This window comes from Strix uralensis, chromosome 25 (assembly GCF_047716275.1).
Source record: "Strix uralensis isolate ZFMK-TIS-50842 chromosome 25, bStrUra1, whole genome shotgun sequence".
NCBI classification, from domain to species: Eukaryota; Metazoa; Chordata; class Aves; order Strigiformes; family Strigidae; genus Strix; species Strix uralensis.
This window is the reverse complement of record NC_133996.1, coordinates 7,205,161-7,226,383: the sequence shown is the minus strand read 5'-3', so window position 1 is coordinate 7,226,383 and position 21,223 is coordinate 7,205,161. Positions and strand designations below refer to the sequence as shown.

Below are 21,223 nucleotides of genomic sequence, written 5' to 3'. Positions count from 1 at the left end.
GGTTTACTCCTTTCTCTCCCGTAAGGCAAACTACTTCTTGGTCAGCAGGGAGCTGGCGAGGTGCAATTCACTCATTTCTGCTTTCACAATCTGTTCCCAGCAGCTTTAAATCTTTTTTTTCTCTCCCAGGCCTTTGCAGGTCGAACCCTTTGTCTCACAAGAAGGGAAAACTCCCCCTGTACATCCCGTCCCTGCAGCGGGCGGGAGCCTCAGCAGACACAGACCCCGCCTTGGCCAGGCCTTGTGCTGGCGTTTGGCAGGGCAGGACGCTCAACAGCGAGTGGTGCTGCGAAGGTTTCCTGGGCATGACCTTGGGATGATGGTACCAGGGGTGGGTGTGAGCAGGGGGGTCGTCCTGCCGCACAGGAAAAGGGCCTTTGTGCATCCTCACAGCAGGAGGGGACGGGTCCGTGCCAAGTTACAGAGTTATTCTCACTGTTATTGGTAAATATTAAAGCTTTTTCTGTCCCTGCCTTTTTCAGGCTTCTACGTGGAGTGCCAAGTTACTTTACTAACACGTGCAGGCCTCTGACATGAAATAAGGTGACATCCTGAAGGGCTTACGGTGACAAAAATTGGGGAGCGTGTTATGCAGGCAAGCTCTCAGGGCCCCGGGCAGAAATAAATCCCAACACTGCAGAAGTTTGAAAAATAAAGCAACAAAAAACGTCTTTAATAATAAAACAGCCTGTTTTTAAGAAGAAATACTGACAGAAGGTCAAGCAGGCGCATGTTGAAACGTTCCGAGGCAGTGACAGTTCTGCACGTCGGGTTGTGGATAGTGCCAATCCTGCTGAGCTCCGCTGCGTCACCCACTTTATAAAGCGTGGCCAGTTAAATGGTTTTTGTCCCCATCCGCCACCAAAGGGCACGTGAGAAATGTTGACCAGGTCTCGTGCGGGGCTTTGTTTCCTGCCGGCTCCTCAGGGCTCGGACAGACACTGTTCCAGCGCTGCCATCCCGTACAGGTTGGCCCACTCCCGGCCGTGGTGCGCCAGGATCGCAGCCCGGCACGACGCGCTGGCTCTGGCCAGCTCTACCAACACGCCCTGGAAAGCGGCGACCAGTTCAAAATCCAGCGAGGCCGGAGCAACGCGCGTCAGTAACTGGGAGAGGCCTTGCAGCCAGCGCGCCTGCAGCAGGGCCTGCGGCAGCCAGGGCAGCAGCGGCACGCAGCCGGCCAGCGCCTGCATCCCCAGGAACCAGAGCTCGCCCACGTCCGCCCAGGCGCTGGCGTAGGCTGGTGACACGGCCACGGCCCAGCCGCCGCCGGGCTCTGCTTGGGCGGTGTGGGCCTGGGATAGGAAGCGAAGGGCGGCTCCAAAAAACTCCTTGGCAGACTGTGTGCCCTGAAGAACTGGAAGAAAAAGGAAATGACTCGATCCAGAGCTCGCTCGGCCGAGGGAGGGACCCTTCGGCAGCTCTGCCTGAGCAGGGCTTCCAGCGAGAGCACAAAACCATCCTCCCGCCCTAGAAATCCCTCAATCCCAGCCCCTCGGCCTGCTGAATTTTTTGCATATTCCTTGCTCCTCCAGGTTTTTGGTCGTGGCACTTTTCCCATGGCGGAAACTGGAGCTGTTTCCCTTGTATTTCCCAACCACCCTGACCCTGGTCTCTGCCCACGCGGAGCAACGCGCAGCTCTGCCAGTGGGAACTCCTCTTACCTGCTGAACTTGCAAGGATCCTGGCCATCATCAGGCCCAGAGTGGCAACGTTGGCTGCTAGAACCAGGTGATCCTTCTGGGGCAGCAGAAGCGGAAGAGACTTCAGCAACACATCCATCAAGGAGGAAAAGGTTTTGTCTCGCCTAGAGGGAAAGCGAATGCTGAGACACATTTCCTGAACAGAACCAGAAGCACCTGAAAACATCAAGGTTAAATGCAGCACCAAAAAAGTAACTGATGTTGAAAAAGAGACATCCCTTTCCCAGCGCAGTGTCTCGAAAGATCCTGCAACCTCATTTCACAGCGCACCCTCTTTCTTCCCACTGACAATCTTAAAACAAGCTCCTGCTGTCACCTGATGAGGTCCGGCGCAGTCACGACCAGGTTAAGGAAAATCCCACACGTGGTCTGTAGACTCATTTCAGGGCTTGTCAGCGGAGCCAGAGACCCAGGCTTGGAGGTCAGCACCTCCCACTGATGCAGGAAGTACTCGCACAGCAGTGCTGGTGCCCCTTCTGAGATGAGGATGTCCCGGGGCCTGTCCTCTGCTGTTAAATGGCAAAAGCCAGGCAGCAGAAACCTGGAAAGAAATTGAGAACGTGATGTAGAATGGGTCTAAGCCCTGTGTTCACATCCAACTGGGGGGGGAAAAGAGCAACAGAATTGGCACTGCAGGGAGAACAGAAAATAGAGAAAGATTTGAGCAGGTTTGTGCTAAAATGGATTGACTCTGGGCTTAAAACACTCACCTCAGAGCATCCGGGGGTAAGCCAGAGCCCTCGGTGCTGACCAGCTCTGGCTGGGGAAGACTTGCAGCTGGGCTGCCCTCTTTGAAAAGCTTCTTGGCATAACGAACAAGGAAAGGCAAGAGCTCACAGATTTCCTGCTTGAGGGAGGATGTCTCTTCTGCCATCCAGGCTCCAAGGACTCGAACAGAAGCAAATATGAAAGGATCTTGTAGCTCCTCCTCTTTAACCTGCACGAAGAAGAAAGCAGACAGAAAATGACACGTTAGGGCCTCTGTTCTATCGAGCTACTGCAGGTAGGAAAACCACAGTGGGCCAGGATGCTCGTTTTGCTCTACACAGCTATGGCCACGAGCTGCTGAGCCTCCCAGAGAAACCCCCCAAAACATGCTTTTTGCTCGAAAGCTCTGCATTACCTGTCTCAGGTAGAATATTACAGCTCCAAATGCCTCCTCCATGATCCTCATCAGCTGCATTTTCTGCACCTCTTCTAGCAGTGGTTTTTCTTCTCTCAGGCACTCCTGGATCCCCATCTCAATAAGGACATAGCAGGCTGTTACCACTTCTTTTTTCCCCTCCACCTCCAAGGGATCTGGCTCCTCGAGGGTCAGGCGGACCTCCACACAAGCCAAGTTCACCAGCAAGGCCAGGAACTTGCTTCCAGCACTCCCTGCTGGGATCCACTCTGACCCGCAGGCCTGCACGAGGCAGGCAGCAAGCTTCAGAGCAGGGTCCCGCTGTGACTGGCTGAGTTTACTGGCCAAGACGTTAGCCAGCCCTTTGTAAAGCCTACGGAGGCACTCGGAGCCCTGAGAGTCCTGCGAGAGAGGTGGCGACAGGGGAACGAAGTGAGGCAGAACCTCACACAGCTCAAATTTGGTTATGTCCTCGCTCTTGAGAAAATCATCGGAGAGCTTGCTCAGCACGGCCAGGAGGTGTGGAGCGTCTCTCTGCCAGCACTTCACCTCTGCTACGGCCAACAGCCCCAAGAGCAGCGTCAAGGCACGGTCAGAGCCGTAACTGCAATTCACGTAGGCCTGGCACAGGGCAGACACCGTCCCCTTGGTCACCAACTCTCTGGGGCCCCTGGCAGTGGCCAGGACAGCGCTCAGGCACTGATATACATCATCGATCATGGACGTGCTGTCTGGATGGCAGGGGGAAACCAGGACATCATTGAAGGTTGGGATTTTGTTCAGGATCTGGGAGTGCCCAGCTAACTCGGGATCGGTGCAGAAACATGCCAAGAGAGTGAGGCCCAGTGCCCGGAAGGTGTGCTCGGGGCAGCCCGCCGGGGGCTGCCGGGAGGCAAGCAGGCGATTCGGAAACGTGAATCCAATTGCGTCAAAGATCTGGCGACGGGTCTTAGCGTCTACTTCCCCAGCTCTGACTGCTTTGGTCACCTGTGAGGCAAACCAGGGGTGAGCGCACAGCATAGCAAGGGCCTCTGCTAAATTTACAGGATTGAAGAGGCAAATAAAAAGCCTAAACAACTTGCATTAGTACAGAGGAGTACCCCCTGAGTTGGGCGCTAGAGCTTTACCAGAGTGTGGCAACGCTGACTAACCCTCAGCACAGCCAAGCCAAGGCCAGGCTCGCTCCGCTTTGCTGAGGGGAACACCAAGGCATCGAAGCACCTCGCCAACGCCGAGCACGGCTGCCAAGGCCGCTCGGGCGGCGGGTTTCGCCTCCCCCCTGCCCGTTCCTGAGGCGATGGCGCCCAGGGCGCCGGCCGGCAGCGGTTCCTCACCAGGAGCAGGGCTGCGAACTGCTCGCTGTCGTTTCTCGCGTCTCTGAGCACGCCGAGGCACCTCTTCAGCGTCGCGTTTCCGTCTCCGGAGGCCGAGGCCATGGCCAGCTCCGTCGGTTTACGGACGGGGAGTAAAACCGGCGCCGCCGGGGCCCCTCAGCGCCGGTTCCGTGCCGCCTCTCAGCCAATCCGCGCGCCGCGGGCGCGCCGCCGGCCAACCGCCTGCCGCCTTGTTGGGCGGTCCCTGAAGCCACCGCCTCCGCGCGGCCTGTGGGCAAATCACCTGTGGCTGCGCGGCCTCCTGGGCTCGCCGGCAGCGGCGGGGGCGGCACCGCCCCGCCCCGCCCCGGTGTGACCCGGGGCCGCCGGCGCCGTCAGCCTCGGCCCTGCCCGGACGGTGCCCGCAAAGCTGCTCCCGGTTCCGGGGAGGCGGCGGTTCAGCTTCCGGGTGAGGGGGCGCCCGCCGCTGCCGCCATGGCCGCGGGGCAGGAGGCCGCGCTGCCCCCCGGCCCGCCGCGCTGGAGGCCTGGCCCAGCCCCGCCGCCCGCTTGAGGCCGCCGAGGAGCCGCCGAGCTCGCCTGGCCATGCGTCCCTGGTACGTGCCCGCCGCCCGCCCGGCCCGGCCCGGCGGGGCCCTGGCCCGGCCCCGGGGGCACCGACAGGCTGCGGGCGGCTCCGTGCCGCGGCCTCCGCCCTCGGCGTGTCCCGCAGCCCGGCGGGTGCGGGCCGAGCCCGGCTGGTCGGTGCCTGCGGCCCGGCCCCGAGCCCGCGCGGGCAGCGTGGGCCGAGCCGGCGTGGGAGCGCGGGGCTGGCGGAGCGGAGCCTCCGCGGAGGGGCGGGGGGGCGCGGAAAGTTCCCTTAGAGACCTGTTGGCTGAACAGGGGTTTTACATCCCCCCTCGGGAACTTTTCCTCCCGTGTCCCTTTCGGTGCTCGCGCTCTTCGCTGCCGGGTGGTTTTTTGAGATTCCCCCGAAGTTTAACAAACGACGAGCGTCCAGGCAGCGCGCTGATAGTCAGATCTGTGACAATATTCCCTTTTGATGCTTCAGAAGTGGTCGGTTTAACTCCTTGTGCCTAATGGTGCTTCATGACTCTTTGACAATAGATAATGCTTATTACCTGTGAAATAATTAATGGTTTTGTGTCACATCACCTAGTGCTAATTTAGATTTCGGTAACATATGAAGCTGTAAAAGACCTTTCGCCATTAGAAAAGCTGAGAAGCATCAATACTTTTGTGATTTCTGTCCACCGCAGCAAGATATGGGGCAAACCAGGTTTTTAGCTCCGTGTCCCTCAGCGTTGTTGTATTCTTGTTTCTCTTTGTTTCTGGCTGGTACCAGCCAACACCAACACACAAGTGATGACATCGCCGGGCAGATGTGCTGGGTTTATCAGTGCCTGTGTTATGCTCACGTCCGTTTGCTGTGGCATGTTGGAAAAGTGAAATTTCCAAAATATGCCTTTGGAATCCAGTAGACTGTGATATTAGATACTTTGCCACTGGAAGTGGTGGGGTCTGGAGGAGGAAATCACAAGGGTGATGGGAAAGGCCGTCGTGGCGACCCACGGCTGTTCAACACTGGAGATGTTGCTACTACAGGTTTCCTGTTACTGTCGTGTATTGATAGTTACTTAGCAGCAGCTGGACTAAGTCACAGCAGATAAGATAAGACGTTCCTTTTCCTCCACAAATGCTCCATGCTTTTCATAATGTCAGCTGGATCTGTGCGAGAACATACCAATTGCCTGTGGATGTTTTGTGTTTCATATTCTATATGTTTCTAGACCCTGCTGCTGCCCTCAAAGGCCATGGAGAAGAGGTTGGAAGCCAAGTTCAGCATCAGCGCCCGATTTCTGTCACGATACTGCCTGGGAAAACCTGCAAGGGAGCTGAGAAGTCTGCAGTTGTTCTACCTGTGTGCTTGCCTGTGTGCCTTGTGCTCCTCAGCAGGTGATTCTTCTGTTCTCTGTGGGACCGTGTCTATATTTTTTATGATATTTATCCCTCTTACTTGATTAAAATATTCTGAGAGGAAAGTGAAATTATTTGCTGCTAGACGTTGTAGTGGTTTAAAAAAACAAACCGTCACCCTTAATAGTTACTAAATGAGCTGTCAAAAAGGTAGATGTGGGGCATGAGGGGGTCCCTTCTTATCACACTGTAGTGCTCTGGTAACCAACTGCTAGTTTGAGTAACCGGGTGGTCAGCAGCAGGGCGTCTGTCTGTCCCACTGCTGTGCCCCTTCACACGCAGTGCTGGCACTTGCCTGTATCTCATAGAGAGCTTTCTCGCAGCTGAGAATCTTTTTTTTTTTTTCCTTTTGCAAAAGGAACAAGTGATAATGTGGAAAATAATTTCATCTAAGGAATACTCAGCAAATTGGGAAGGCAGGAACATTTTTTTTTAGCCCTCAAACATTCTCCTCAAATGCAGTATGTCAATATTCTGTATTTGCCTACAGGCAATTGTTATGTTTGTTTTTCTATTTCCTGTTCAAACTTAAGTAACCAACCTCCTGCTCAAGTAAATAACCAAGTTAGTGGCTTGTATGGAAGTTTTCACATAATGGATTGTGTGGGTTTTGTTTGTGGGTTTGTTTTTTTTTTTAGAAAGTTTAGATTCTGACTTTTCAGAGAGACTTGTTAAGTTCCTGTGAGTGTTTTGAGGCCACATCTTCACCAAGAGATGGTATTTTTCCCATGAGTGCATGTAGCATTCACCAGATCCCATTTAAGAAAGTTTATGTGCCTTTTTTTCTCCTCTTTGTTCAAGTTGCAGTGAATTATAGGTTCGAGGCAGCAGTGACCTCGATATATATATCAACCCGTGTGACAGCTGCCACAGCTTTTATTTTGCAGGAAGGTTGCTACGCCTTAATGGCAGCAAGATTTGAAAAGGGGATTGTTTTGCTTTGTTTCTCGGTTACGTGGACATGTTCTCTAGGCTGCTGCAGCAGCATCTCTCTTGTTTCCTGGACACTCACCAAGTGACAGATTTGATTAAGCTAATGAGCTGTGTGACCTTAATCAGCTAATTTAGAACCTGGAAAGACATATTTGTACTCCTGGTCCTAGCAAAGGGTTCTCAGCGCTGTGTGTTCAGATGGTGCGTCAGGTGGATCGCGTGTTTCCTTGTAGACTGGGCTTCCTGCGTGGCGTTTCCTGTCTTTAGTAATATCTTAGAAGTCTAGAGCTAGAGCTGCTAATCCTGTGTCACTCTTAGAGGGTGTGCAGGACAGTGTTGCTGTGTTTGAGGGCTGGTCTGCTCGGGAGAGTTAAAACCATGAAGGCTGATGAGTGTGTGGAAATAATTGTATGTGACCTAGTTATCCTCATGTGGACACTTTTTCCACTGTAGAGCTTTTGTTCTTTTAGTCTTGTTTGTGTCGCTTAGGCAGCAGTTTGTTGAACTGAGGAGGAATTATGGCTGCCTAGAAAATAACGTGGTCATGCGGAGTTACGCAAGAGGAACTATGTTGACATAATTGGTTACATGTGATAGGTTTTAAAAAAGTCTATAGAGTCAAGCCTTTAATCATTAATTTGATATCAGGAGCGATTAACTGCCTGAGCAAGTCTGTGAACCTGAACTTATTAATAGAAACTGTTCTTGTCCGTTCCATTCCCCTGCTGCTCAGCAAAGCTGTGAGCTGCACTGCCGGGACAGGAACTCCCCAGTTCCTGAGAAGAGCAGCGTTTTTTGTACTGATATTCTAGGGAAGAAAAAAATGACAAAAACAATATTAAGAAGTGACTAAGCACACCCACTGTGCAGGCGTCTTGTGATTTGTGTCGTGCCAGGCTGGGTAGGCTGCTGGGGCTTAGGAGGGAGCTCGTCCTCAGGGACGTTCCCGCTGATGGGTTTCTCATGCTTTTTTCTGAAGCTGCTGGCATTGACGCCGTCAGTGACCGATTTACTGGTCTCCTGGTCCGACCCAGCCTGCGAGCTCCTGTCTGTGACTGCGGTGTGTGCGTAGGGTCCAGCACGAGGAACAGGGAGGGACTGGAAGGCAGCTCTTAGTAAGCGGGAGTTAGCAACTGCTGGTGCTCGCAGCTGGTGCAGGTGCTGCACCAAACTCCGTGGAGGTCCCCATTTGCAAAGCTACGAATGGCAACATGTGGCTTCTCGTCACAGCAATTCGTTTGGCCCGTAGCGTGTTCCTGCAGCACTCTCAGGAAGGAAGTGTTTTGTGAACAGGCCAGGTGGATTTTCCTGGCAAAAAATCTTTCCAGAGATGAAACGCAAGTGTAGACTGAGGCACTCCGCTTCCTGCCATGGCACTTAGAGTTGTCTGAATGTGTGATGCCTCCCAAAGTCCGTAGGACTTGCTTAGATGAAAATCAGTGTGGTTCTGTGGAAAATGAACGTCCAGAATGCTGGGCTGGCGTGTTGCGAGTTGCCCGTTCACTTCTGTTGTTCCTGAGAGTTAACTGAGTTTTAAGCTATCTGTATACAGCAATTCAGAAACCATATTGGCTAATTTCAAATAAACGTGTCCTAGGTGGACATTAGTAGAGTTCTGGAAACGAAATCTGGCCAAAATATAATTCGTATCTCTGCATCTTGGTTTAGCAGTGGGTTAAAAGAGAAGCAGAATGCTCTCAGCATGGTAGTGGTGTGTCATCTGGGCTAAGTCCTGACTCTGGCATACCTAGGAGATGCTTACGGGGATTCAGGTTCTACATTTTAGATGGCTAAATATAATACTTGTGTTATGCAGTGATTTTTCACAAGGGATATCTGCCCTGGGAACACTTCTCTCTTAAATATGTGCCATTCTGTTTGTGCCCCAGTTCTAAGCCTGTTGCTAGAAAGTTGCTGCTGAATTTCACTGGGTTCTGTATCAAGCCTTAATTTGAGTGGTATGTGTGAGCCAGGGCTGACACCTGAGGAGAGGTCGATGAGCACGGGTCAAGGAGGAGGAGGGATTTTTGGGATGTGGGAAGCAGCACATTTCTCTTTTGCACAGGATATATTAGGGACAGTGCTTCACCTTTAACAGTGATTTTTTTTTTTTTTTCCATTTTTTAGGCTAAACTGAGTCTGAACAGCTAAGATCTCCTTCAAATTCACAGCAGTGGTGTTATTCTTCCATTTGTTACTTGTGTCTCTAACTTTGGAGTGTGTGTGTGTACACAAGTGTTGACAGGCAGGGAGGGAGCCAGACCTGGAGCATATTCTCCAGCTGCACTACTCAGGGTCCAGTGACAGAGTTTGTAAAGTAATCTTCTAGTGACCTATTATCCCTTGGATGCTGAACACAGCACAGTGTAACAGTCTCATAGGTCATTAGTCTATTTTTAGGGAGTCCTTAATCTGCAGAGCTCTGAATTTTGGAAGCCTTTAATCCATTGATCCCTGCAAGCACTCTAATTTTTCATGTTAAGGAAAAAAAAAAAGAACCTCCATATGCAAAGCAGTTGCTACTTTACCACTGATCTGAGATCTGAAGCACCTTGACTTAAAAAAAAAAAAAAGTTTGACATAATTTCTGTTACAGAAAGCACTACAGTGGAGTGGGTGGTGAGGACAGGCCTTGCAGACCTGTTCTAAAAGATGTAACAACTTCTCCAAGTGGAACAATTTCAGTCAAAATAAGTGACTGACCTCAAAAATCATCATGGAAGAGGAAAAAATGCTGTGGTGCTATAAACCAAGCCAGTGTCACTGTTTCCAGAGTTCTCCTTCAAGGCCAACACCTACGGGCAGAGGAGCAGTGCTGTTTACTGCTCAGAGGAAGCACCTGCACTCGGGATCCTAGGTTCAGATGGCTTGAGCTCCATTACTGTCAGAAAGCGTGGTGGTCCCTTTGGTAGGAGGTGCAGATTGCTGTTTAAAATCTCGTGTAGGTACTGGGTACTGAGGCCAGGTGTGGATTCTGAGAAACCCCCATTTTACTGTCTGTCCCCTCTCTCCCACATTACTCCCGTGCCCGGAATTCATCTTGACAGTAGTGATGAGGATCTGTTGCCCACTGCTTTCAAGGATTGAGAATTGTTTTTATTTGTCTTCCCTCCCCTTTCCCAGATGCAAACTGGAACAGATCTAAATGTGAGCCAGGGAAAATCCTGTTTGGTGGCCGTTTGAGATCGTGGGAAGATCACCATATGCAGCTTCTGGAAGGATTTCATACACTCCGGTCCTGTCACACTGCTTGCTGCCAGAGCCCCACCTGTGATGCTTTTTGGTTCTTGGAAAATATGTGCATCCAGGTGAACTGCACTATGCCTGGCGTGTGTCAGGCAAACAGGACTGGCTTTTCTGACTCTGTCTTGGTGTTTTTAAAGAAATCGAAAAGCACAGAGCACTTAAAGTTTCAGATGGAAGGTGACGCGAAGACCTGGTTTCACAAGTGGTTGGACTGGGGCATCCCTGTCCAGAGGAAAAAAAGACTGCGGAGGTCATTCCAGACGTGGAGCTTGGCAGGTAACAGGGTGGAACCCCTGAAAAGGGATATAGCAGCGAGCCCCAGCGGCGAGGCTGCAGCCGGAGCATCAGACAGCAAATCTAGAAGCAGCCGAAGCGAAGCAGAGCGCTTGAAGGATCAAGTCCTGAGGCGCTTAGTGGCAGACAGGCCTGTTCCTGAAGGCCACCCAAATCAAAAGAAGGACTCGCTGAAAAGTGGACAGAATCCAAGAGAGCAGAAAACCAAAAGCCAGTTCCCTCCTAAAAGCAATAATGTGAACAGGTCCAGTGACGCAGACGGTGTTGGCTTGTCACAGGTAAGTGTGATGGCTGGGGCTGAAACGGGGCTGCCTGGGACAGCCGTCACCCTCCTGCTCAACCTTGCTTTGTGTCGACTTTGACTTAAAACTGCTGAAGTAATAGGATACCTTTCTGGATGCCTGCTTTCAGCCTCCTGTCAACAAGGCAAGGCCGAGGGTTGGGGTTTTTGTTTGTTTTTTGGGGGGCAGGGGGTTTCTCCCCCTCTTTCTAGCTGGGATAAACTGTCTTTGGGGAGGTGAGAGGAGATGAAGGTCACGATAATGCTTACCTGTGCACAGTACACAGCGTACTGGCCAGATGAGAAGGAAAGGTGAGATGGGATGTCAGTGGGAAGTGCCTGGAAGTTGAAAACTGTTACCTGTGAAAGTACCTTTTTAGATCCACAAAATAAAATAAGCTGTTTGAGTGCTGAATTGAGGCAGTTAAATATGTTACTTTACAGACTCATGCGTAGAGTTTCCAGTGTACTTTTTGTGCCAGCCTGCTTGCTTGAGTTGGCATCTTAATGCCAACTTTTTGTTCTGTTTTTGAAGACTGTGTCACTTTCTCAAATCCACAAAAGCTTACTTTGGCATTGGTTGAATGAAAGCAGTTTAGTCTCTACTCCAAACACGTACAGTGTTAAGCTGGTAAATCTAGATGTTAGTCTTAAAGAGAAATTGACACATGTGAATTGTTAAATTATATTTTTAAATCCAAAAATAGTTTTTTGAGCCTTATCATACAAAAAAGTCTATGCACTCGTGGTGGTGAAATAGAAAGAATTCTACTTTGTGAAGCTGTTCCTTAAATGACTTCTGCATGTTTCTAGCATTTGGCACCGTTGAAGCCTAATGCCTTTTCCTGTAGTTATGTTCTTGTTCTGGAAACTTGACTGAATTTGTTTCTCTCCCTTGTATTAAACTCTTGGTTCCAGGTAGGGCTGTGACTGGTCTGAGCCACCACCCTGCAGAGCAGGATGTGGAGAGCAGCCAAGGGACACTGCCGAGAGCTCCAGGGCAGCCCGGGTGGCGTGTGAAATCATACACTAAAACTTTACAAATGTTTGATTTTCCAGAACCCCACAGCATTCAGGGCTGACTTAAGATCTCAGCTTTCTCTCTCCCCTGCAGTATTGCAGCACTTCCACCCTGCTTGTTCTTTCCTCTTCCTAATATTTGAGATTTACACAGCGACCCCGTTCTCTCAGTTGTTATGCATGCAACGTCTGGGGACGCTTCTTCACAGCCGGTCTTAAATGTCTTCTCTTGCTCTTGGGTAATAGTTGCTGTACCTCCCTGCTAGTTCAGTTTGCGGTGCTGCATTCTGAGTTGTCATACTATTACTGTTCAGTGCCTGTGGAGTAAACTGGTTGCAAATATTAAATTACATGGATAAATCAGCTTCTGAATATTGCTGAGTATCTAGGCTATTTTCCCATCTTTAGGAAGCACTCCTGTTGTCATTAGGGTGCACTGTTGGATGTGTGCTGAGGAAAGGTTTTTCTTCTCCTTACTGGTTTTTTTTTGCTAGTAAAGTCTGTATCTCTTGACAAAATGCAGGTTCATCAAAATAAAAACGTCTTACTAAAATGTATTGGCTGTGGTGGAATTCCTGGCAGTCACATTTTTGAGGTTTAGGATAGAGTTGTTGAGGAGGAGAAAGAATTAAAAAATCTGCCTTAATAGGAGTGTTGAGCTGAAGCTGGTTCTACCCAGCCCTGGGCTAATTCCTTGATTATTGAACCATCCAACTTTCACCTGCAAAATATAAGGCAAGCTATGCAGCTGTCCTTGCATTTCTGATCTGAGCGCAGCTTAATTTAGGCCAAGGATATAACATTCAGGGCTGTGTACTTGGGGCATGGCCAGCCTTTGCAGGAGGGAGATGCTAAAGCAGGGAGTTTTCCAAGTTAGGTTGGTTTTGGGCCAAAATAAGTAAAAGTTACACACATGCTGGAATCAGTAGAATTTCACCTGGGCTAGATTTGGTGCAGTACATGGAGCACACAGCTTCAGCAGGTGAGTGCTGGGTGTTTCATACTGTTCTTTAAGGAGGTTGGGCAGGTGGGCTGTAAGGTGGGAGAATACTGGATCATTCCTGCGTGCAAAGCAGCTCGTACCTGGGAGCATCAAACATCTGAAGTGGGAAAGGACATCTGAGGTCAAAGTGGCTCTTAACTCCTCTCTAAAAGGGGAGAAAGAAATTAATGTGCGTAGTCTCCTCTTCTGTTGATGAGCATTGAGTGTGTGAAGGCAAATCTTTTCCTTTGCTCCTAGAGACTCAGGGAGAAGGTAAGTGACAGTTTTAGGAAGGCGTTGCCTCGCTGAGTTTTAATTTTCCTCTTGCAGTTCTGATAGCTCCATAGCCATCTGCAGTGTCACTCGCTCATGTGCAGCTAGCATTAATTTCTGGTTTTACTGTATCCATGCTGTGGAACCAGAGGTGGGTGAAGGAGAGTGTACCAGGATAAACCACAGTGCACGCTGCTCATCAGCCCTTAACTAAGGAAGAGAAATTTGTGCTTTTCCATTAGTGAGTGACATTTTCCAGGCACCATTTTTTTCCTGCCTCGTTGAAGAAATACTTGTCAATTTTAAAATATAGCAGTGCATTTAATAGCCAACTGGGAGAAGTATTTAAGCGCAGCACTGCTGAAGAGAAGAACTGCTGCAGCACTGCAGCAGCTCTGCAGCAGACTGGAAAAGCCTGCAGCCTTTAAAGTGGAGTTGTTACAACAGAGCCAGGAGCTCATTCCTGCACTCCCAGTTCTGGCTACCCTTGCCCCTCCCAAGCCCAGTGTTGGACTCTTGCTGTCGTGCTTCCTGCTAGTGCTGGGCACTTCTTACCCTATGAGGAAGGAGGGAGGGTCTCTCCACAGCCAGCACTAACTCTGTAGTGGTTTGTGACATTACCCACATTTTTGTGTCTTAAGGGTTTTCACAGACATGGCACCTAGTGCAAACAACTAAGGACACAATCGAAGCTGAAAAGAACCTATTTTGTAAATTCAAACCAGGCTTAGCAAAGTAAGGCCTATTTAAATTAAAAAATAGAATTCCAGAACACAGGGTTGGTTTTTTTTTTTTCAAGTAACTTAGGTTCAGTGTGGATTCTGATGAACATACCTGCTCTAGTTCCATCCTACAGACGTAGAACACTCAGACAGGGAGACCAGGTCACTTGTCCGAGGCCAAAGGCAGCTAGGGGTTGGAATCAAAAGTGTCTGACACTCCTACGTTCACTCAGGCCAGTATGCCACTTCTCTATTTTCTAAGCTAATAAGATGGGACAGCTGGCAAACTTCTAGTCTCCTCCTCGTTTATCCCCAAGAATGAAATCTCTGTTCTTTGCTTTAAAGAATTCGGGGTTATGGAGTAAAGATAAGAAATGTCTCAGCTTGCAAGCATGAGAGGCATTTTTGACTGTTATGTTGCCCCAGGCAAGGCTTATCTCATTCAAGATCTCTGCAGACATTTGGCTGTCAATTCATCCTGAAGTCTTCTGGAAGGAAGAAGATCTCTCTTAACTGTAAAGCTGTGGGGTTTTTTTAGGCATTAAAAAGTGAGTCAAGGAAGCATCTGGCTCACTGAAAATATTACCAAGGAAAGTGGAGACTCAGCTGCCGTGCGCAGCGGGCGGATGCTGGTCTTCTGCATGTTTGTGACAGCTTTTCTTTCTTCTGAGTTGATTCTTGCTAAGCAAGGAATGCTTTCCCATAGTGGTATGAAGTCACAGAGGCTTTCTGCTCCTCTGCCTTTCCTAAAGAGTCTGTCTCAGGTGGCTGAGTTCCTGCCTGGCTGTTCCCCTCCTGTCATGCCAGCATTTCTAACTTCATCTTCTTCGCATAGTTGGTAAAAGGCAGTCAGTGTCCTGCAGTGACCAGAGTTATTAGTGGGTGTAAGGTGGCACTGCTTGGGGCAGGCAGCTGTCCTGGGGCTGTGACGAAGAGCAGCGCAGAGCAGTATGCCAGATTTTGCCTACACCTTTGTTTCAAAGAATCCATAGTTTTGTCAGAGGTAAAGGAAGCCCATCAACAAGTAAGCAAATAGAGAAAAACAGCTTATGTCTGCAACACTAACAGTGTTTGGTCTGTTGGTCAATAAACTCAGATGTTAATCAAACACACAGTTGAGTTGAGATGTTTTAAATTCTAAGACTGAGGGAGAGTTAGCTGAGATAGGGGGAGAGGCAATGATTTGCCCAAGACTGAAAAAAAACCTTGCAGAGAAGCCTTCAGTGCCTTCATTGCTACTCTTGGCTTGGCTGGCTGTTAGTACGTGCAGCACGCCTTTATTTTTACAACTGGCGTTTAGTGTTTTCTGAAACCCAGCCTATTTACTGACCAGGATGTTGCCCACCGTGGTCTGGAGCGTTTTTCCAGTTCGTGTTTCCTGGACTGAACGCCAACAGCATGGTGTAAAAGCTTGAGAATATTTCCTCCGATACGAGCTTTTGATCAGCTCCTCTAGTGGGGAGTTGTGGTGGGCAATTCCGCGCCCAAACGCTTCCCAAGTTGAAGATGGTAAATTGCTCCATTTTAAATATTTAGCAGATGCTCTCAAAATAGTTAGCTCAACAAAATGTGCTACACACATGTACTTCATGGTGGAAGGTAAATTGTCAGGAGTATTGCCTGGCAGGCGAAGAACTGGAATGGGGCTAGGTACTGTAAAAGGAATTTTCTGATGAAAGAAAGGAAATTGTTCCTGCCACTTTGATTATTTTCAATAAAGTGGCTCATCCTGTATGGATGTGAGCAAACTTTCTGCCCGCAAGCTCGGCTCCCTGCCCCAGCAGCATCTCCTGTGGCATGCACGCAGGGAACTGCTTGTGTCAGGTCACCTTGCTTTGAAGAGTGATTCTGAAATAAATTTCCTCTTGCTGCAATGATTCGATTATTACATAAAAATGCCATTGCAATCCTCCTGCTTTGTGCTTGCCAACTGCACAGCTTTAGAAAAAGGAATACATAGCCAAAATAAATGGCCCAAATGAACCCCAGTTCCTGGTCCCTGTTTTTTGCTTCTGTCTTATCCCACCTTTCCATTCTTTTAGCTCCACTCACTGCAATTTTGAACCTAGATCTTCTGTCACGTTTGCCACATCAGCAGCCATGGTACTTAAGGTGCTGTAGTTAAATCTGTGGTCTTAACTGGTGTTCAGCTGAGCTAGAAATGCCCTACCTGCTGTGGAGGAAGAACATGGAGAATCACAGAATCGTAGAACACCAGGTTGGAATGACCTCAAGGATCATCTGGTCCAAGCTTTCTTGGCAAAAGCAGGGTCTAAACAAGCTGGCCCAGCCCCCTGTCCAGCTGAATCTTCAAAGTGCCCAATGTTGGGGAATCCAACACTTCCCTGGGGAGATTATTCCAACAGCTGATGGTTCTCCTTGTGAAAAATTTTCTTCTTGTGTCCAATCAGAATGTCCCCAGGAGTAACTTGTACATATGACCCCTCATCTTTTCCATGGGACTCTTTGTAAAAAGGGATTCTCCATCTTCTTTGTAGCCCCCGCTTTAAATACTGGCACATGGTGATAAGGTCTCCCCTAAGCCTTCTCTTCTTAAGGCTGAACAAACCCAGCTCTCTCAGCCTTTCCTCCCATGGCTGCCCAGCCCTTTGATCATCTTTCTGACCCCACTTGGGCCCTCTCCAGCCTGGCCACAGCTTTTTTGTATAGTGGGGACCAAAACTGGGCACAGTATTCCAGGAGTGGCCTGACAAGTGCTGAGTAGAGGGGGATCATGACTTCTTTAGCTCTGCTGGTGATGCCCTTGTTGGTGCAGCCCAGCACCCCGTTGGCTTGCTTTGCCACTGCAGCACACTGATTGCTTGTACTGAGCTGCTTGTCCACTAGGACCCCCAGGTTCCTTTCACAGAGCTGCTGGGTAGATCCCAGCCTGTGCTGCACTCCTGGATTATGTTTTCCCAGGTGCAAGACCTTGCACTTGTCCTTGTTGAACTTAAAAGGTTCTTGTTAGCCCACTTTTCCAGCCTGTGGGTGGCTCTCTCTTCTGGAGTGTCCACTTCCCCATTCAGTTTGGTATCATCAGCCAACTTCATCAGGGTGCACTTGATCCCATCATCCAGATCACTTGTGAAGATATTAAACAGTGTCAGGCCCAATATTGATCCCTGGGGGACCCCACTCGTGACACGTTGCCAGTTTGAAAAACAATTGTTTGAGAAACAATTCAGAAGAGAGGAGGAAGCAGTAAAACATCCTGCTTCTGCGAAAAACAAACCAGGGACTTTTCAGCCTCCCTAACTAGAGGAGGTGAAGCGCAACTTAAACACAGCAAAAAAAACCTGACGTTCAGGGTTTAGGTCAAACTAAGACAACTTTTTCCTTTACAGATCCACCCAGGAACATCCGCACCAGAACCGTCGGTGTTGGCTACGTTCTCCAGTCCTGTAGCACAGGGCTTGACAGCCACAGGGAAGACCGAGAAGCCTGGGCAGCCAGATGATGCTTTGGTCCATCCTCACTCCTCAGACGTGTTGCCCACCGTCAGCCCCATGCTGGCAAAAAGCCCAACGAAGATGCAGACAGCTACTTCTGTGCCAAGTGGAGTTCCCACAAATGGCAGCATTCCTACGATCCAGACCAGCCCTGCTGTGTCACCAAGCACTACTGCCACCACACCAGGTGAGAACGGGCAGAAAACACCCCAGCAAATATCATCTAGTCAGGTTTTGGTGACAAACCATAGCAGTGTTGAAAAATATGAGATAATTTCAGAAATTCTTACCTTTGAAAAAGCGCAGGTGTCAGTTGGACCTCATTGATTCACGAGGTCTGAGCTTGGGACTTTGGCATCATAAATCTGCACATAACCATTGGATCTATTTCCAAGAACAGCTTGAAAGTAATGGTGATATCTTAATTCCCAAAGTGGAAGTTGAGATGTGGTGCAAGACATAGTCCCGTGAAGCATTCTGTCAGGAGTCTTGACACACTGCTGTCTATCAAGTTGAGCAGAAACCTTAATGTCTGCTCAAAATGGGGTGTAACTGATACTTTTCTCTCTGTCCCTGAAACGTCTGTGCACGGTTCAGCCATGGGGAACAGTGTACTTGGCTGTTAGCCCATGCTTTGCAGCAAAATGATGTTTCTGTTCACACTGGTATTTCTTAAAACAAACTCTTGAAAATGTATACAAGCCAAAATGCACTTTGGACAGCTCGATTAACTCGCCCAGGCCATTAGCTCACCCTCTGAGGACGGGCACGTACAGTGAGTGGTGTATACTGGTTGTGTGATATCTCAGAATTCAGTTAATCCAGTTTGCTGAAGTATTCACAGCGGAGTTTCTTTTGAATTTAGGGTTCCTTTCCCTTACAAGGGAACAAATGGAAAGTGTAAAGGAAACGCTGCATCCAAAGACGTTTTTGGCAGGAAGCTCATTGGATGCTTGTGCTAACAAGTTAGTATTCTTTTTAAGGGTTTACCCCAGCTAAAACTGGAAAATATATTTTAAACATCTTCAGTGGCTTGTGTTGGAAAAGTAACATAGCCACAGCCTCCTTATTTTGCTAAATAATACAAAGATGACGTGAAGGGTAGTTTTTCCAAGCAGAGTTTTGGGGTTTTTTTTGGTCTGTTTGTTTGGTTTTTGGGTTTTTTTCCTAATGAGATCAAATTTCTTTTTGCCTTGGAACTGTTTGCAGCTGAAAGACTGATGGAGTTATGATATCCCAAGACCTGGAGTAATTGAGAGGGAAAGAAAAGAATTTGATGAATTTGTTTTCTTTTAGTTAACTGGTTAATTCCAGTAGCTCATGAACAGATGGAAGAAGGGCTAAATGTTTACTGACTTTTTCCCTATCTTCTTTAACTTGGATTTTTTGTGCATAACTCTATAACATTGTCTTTGACAGGGTCAAATTAGGGTAAACCGACTTTAATTCTTGTTTTCCGTGTGTAATTCCAAGGCCCAATAATAAAAACACAAAAATAAATGGGAAGGGAAGAGGAGGATGAGGAGGCTGAGAAATGCAGTCAACTTTCTGGTTATGTTAATGCTAATAACAAGTCACAGTTTTCAAGTCTTGACCCTGTAGTCTTTAAAAACAAACTACCTGTCAGTTTACTTGGAACGGAATGGCAAGAAAATTCTTAAGGGGTTAAAGAGAAAATATAAATAAAAGGAACAGGTTTGTATTTTGAGTTTTCATATTCAGTTTAAAAAAAAAAAAATCTCCTAGCCCCCAAGCAGTTTTTCAAAAAAGAAATACCGTGGATTCTTCATATATTTGTGAAGATGTGGAATTGCAGTTTGGTAAGTAGCAAGTGTTTGTCTTGCTGTGCCATGAGACTGCAGCTGGGTTCTCTGCCGAAAACCTGTCAGGTAAAACCCTTCCCGTCCTGCTGGACCTGGTGAATAGATCCCCCTGTACAGGGCCCGAGGGTCACGTTTCAGCTCTTTGGAAAAGGAGCAGGAGCTGCACAGTGTCTGCAAAGAGAGAGATGACTGAGTCATTTTGGGCTTGTCTTAAAATTGTAAAACCCCATTAGTGCATTTGCATTAACAATGAGAGCGAAACCTGAAACGGGAGCTATATTGAGTGACGGGATGTTTACAAAATACAGCCATTTGTAGCTGGTTTGTATTCCACCGACTCTGAAACCAAGGTGGTTTTTATGTACGTATTTAATTTTTTTTTCCTGTTCCTCTTTCAATTCTGTGTTTCTCCCTCTCAGTTATGAAGGAGCTGGTAGTTTCCGCTGGAGACAGCGTCGAAGTGACCCTGCCAAAGAATGAAGTTCAGCTGAATGCGTTTGTGCTTCCTGAACCACCACCCCGTAAGGCTTCCCTGGGAATTCTGCTAAGGGCTTGTGACGGTGAAATGGCAAACAGGGATTATATCTGATATTAAATAAGGACCATCTTGAAAATGTGTCCTGTCAGAGAACAGTTTCCTGTAGAAATTCCTCATTCTGTGCTATTACCTCATGCTGCCTCTCACAGAAAATAGCAAGACTCAAAAAAAACATTGAAAGTGCTACAGAGTGATTAGATTTGGGAGATGACATTCTCCAAGTGGTATGTGAGGAAGCAGTGGATCTTCAGCATCTATTCATGATACTTGCTGATAGGTGACAATCTGTTTTAGCAAGTGATCTCTCATTTGGGAGATTGAAATCTGACTCGGGGGGTTGACATGCTGAGGAGCACGTTTCTATACACTCCTCATTTCATCATGCAAATTGTTCACAGGTATTTATAAAGTTCTGATCTATAGCTCTGTCCCCGTTGGCGGTGGGAGACTGCAGAGGAGAGGCAAGATGTTACGTGTTGTGCAGCAACAGGGATAGATGCATTCCTGTTCAAAAACTGGCCTTATGCTGTCTCTGCAGGATTTGAGGGCACAATAAGATTTTCTCTCTTATTATTCTGGAGCTGTGATTGTTCCCAAGCTCTTTAATGCCTTAGAGGCTGAAAGATGGGGTTTGGCTCCAGAGTAAATGTGTTTAGAAGCACAGATTGTCTCTTTTCCTGGGTATATTCCCAAAAAGCTGCAGCCCGAACTCCAAGCTGTCTCATTTCTCCATAGTGCAGCAGAATGTGCCTTGTAAATTTGTAAATGTTTAAATGTTTAATTCTTTGCTTTTCTTTAGCATGTCTTTTAAAAACAAATGTCTGGACCTTTTTTTTTTTTTTTAGGAACCACTTATTCCTATGAGTGGGAATTGATTACTCATCCAAAAGACTACAGTGGAGAAATGGAAGGGAAGCACTCCCAGACCCTTAAGTTATCTAAGGTAAAGCTTTTGCTGCTTTGAATCCTGTTGTGTTAAATGTCAGGTGGAGAAGATGGGGACCCTGGCAGCCAGGAAAGACTTGTATGTGATTTCAGGGAGAATAGGAAATTGCATGATGGGCAGCCAGCCAACACTTGACTGCAAGCCCTCTTCTAAGTCTCTTATAAAAAGGAGATTGATCTGGCATGAGGGAAAGAAGAAATTGATTTCAGGATCTAAAAGCTGCCTACAAGCAGCGTGTCAATCCATACAAATGGCACAATTTAACATTAACAAAGGGTTGTGAATATTTCTGCTACTGAAACAGTGTGGTGGTCTGTTTGGGTCTGAAGCCTTGTACTACCCACTGAAAAATGGACTTTCTGATTCCATTAACGAGTGCTGTGGAGTACCTTGTAGCATGCTACAGGTTAGATCTTTCAGACAAGCTCTAACAGTGAAAGGATTGCCTGTTTCTGCACATGGGCATTCTTAACAAGGAAATGGCTTTAAATATTGGGTGAATATACAGTTCTGTATTTATAAGACAGTCCTTTGAGCATCTTGGATTCTGCTGCACTCGGAAAACTACGGTCTGTAGT

General features: G+C 48.2%; 2 protein-coding genes across 3 annotated transcripts in view; one reads left to right on the top strand and one right to left on the bottom strand.

Annotated features, from left to right (window-relative positions):
• Positions 1-643: 643 nt before the first annotated feature.
• On the bottom strand, positions 644-4,403 carry NCDN (neurochondrin). The gene is made up of 6 exons (XM_074894591.1): positions 4,161-4,403; positions 2,827-3,813; positions 2,414-2,640; positions 2,020-2,244; positions 1,665-1,807; positions 644-1,357 (listed from the first exon to the last, which is right to left on the bottom strand). Exons 1-6 carry the CDS (start codon positions 4,260-4,262, stop codon positions 924-926), a joined length of 2,118 nt encoding a protein of 705 aa, XP_074750692.1. The 5' UTR covers positions 4,263-4,403; the 3' UTR covers positions 644-923.
• A 102-nt stretch (positions 4,404-4,505) lies between these two features.
• The window catches only part of KIAA0319L (KIAA0319 like), a 34,845-nt gene continuing 18,127 nt past the window's right edge, over positions 4,506-21,223 (top strand). Inside the window, exons 1-6 of one of the 2 annotated variants that reach the window (XM_074894590.1) lie at positions 4,506-4,755; positions 5,950-6,115; positions 10,193-10,887; positions 17,234-17,525; positions 19,581-19,682; positions 20,545-20,642. In XM_074894590.1, coding sequence (XP_074750691.1) covers positions 5,974-6,115; positions 10,193-10,887; positions 17,234-17,525; positions 19,581-19,682; positions 20,545-20,642 — 1,329 coding nt within the window. In that variant the 5' untranslated portion in view covers positions 4,506-4,755; positions 5,950-5,973. The remainder of the gene's footprint in view (positions 4,756-5,949; positions 6,116-10,192; positions 10,888-17,233; positions 17,526-19,580; positions 19,683-20,544; positions 20,643-21,223) is intronic. The other variant, XM_074894588.1, reaches the window with a different exon arrangement.

Excerpts from the sequence above, each read along its gene's own strand:
- NCDN (XM_074894591.1), bottom strand. The coding sequence starts at position 4,262 with ATGGCCTCGGCCTCCGGAGACGGAAACGCGACGCTGAAGAGGTGCCTC. Across the intron at positions 3,814-4,160 it reads AGTTCGCAGCCCTGCTCCTG|GTGACCAAAGCAGTCAGAGC; the intron begins GTGAGGAACCGC and ends TTTGCCTCACAG. Across the intron at positions 2,245-2,413 it reads TTACCCCCGGATGCTCTGAG|GTTTCTGCTGCCTGGCTTTT; the intron begins GTGAGTGTTTTA and ends ATTTCTTTCCAG.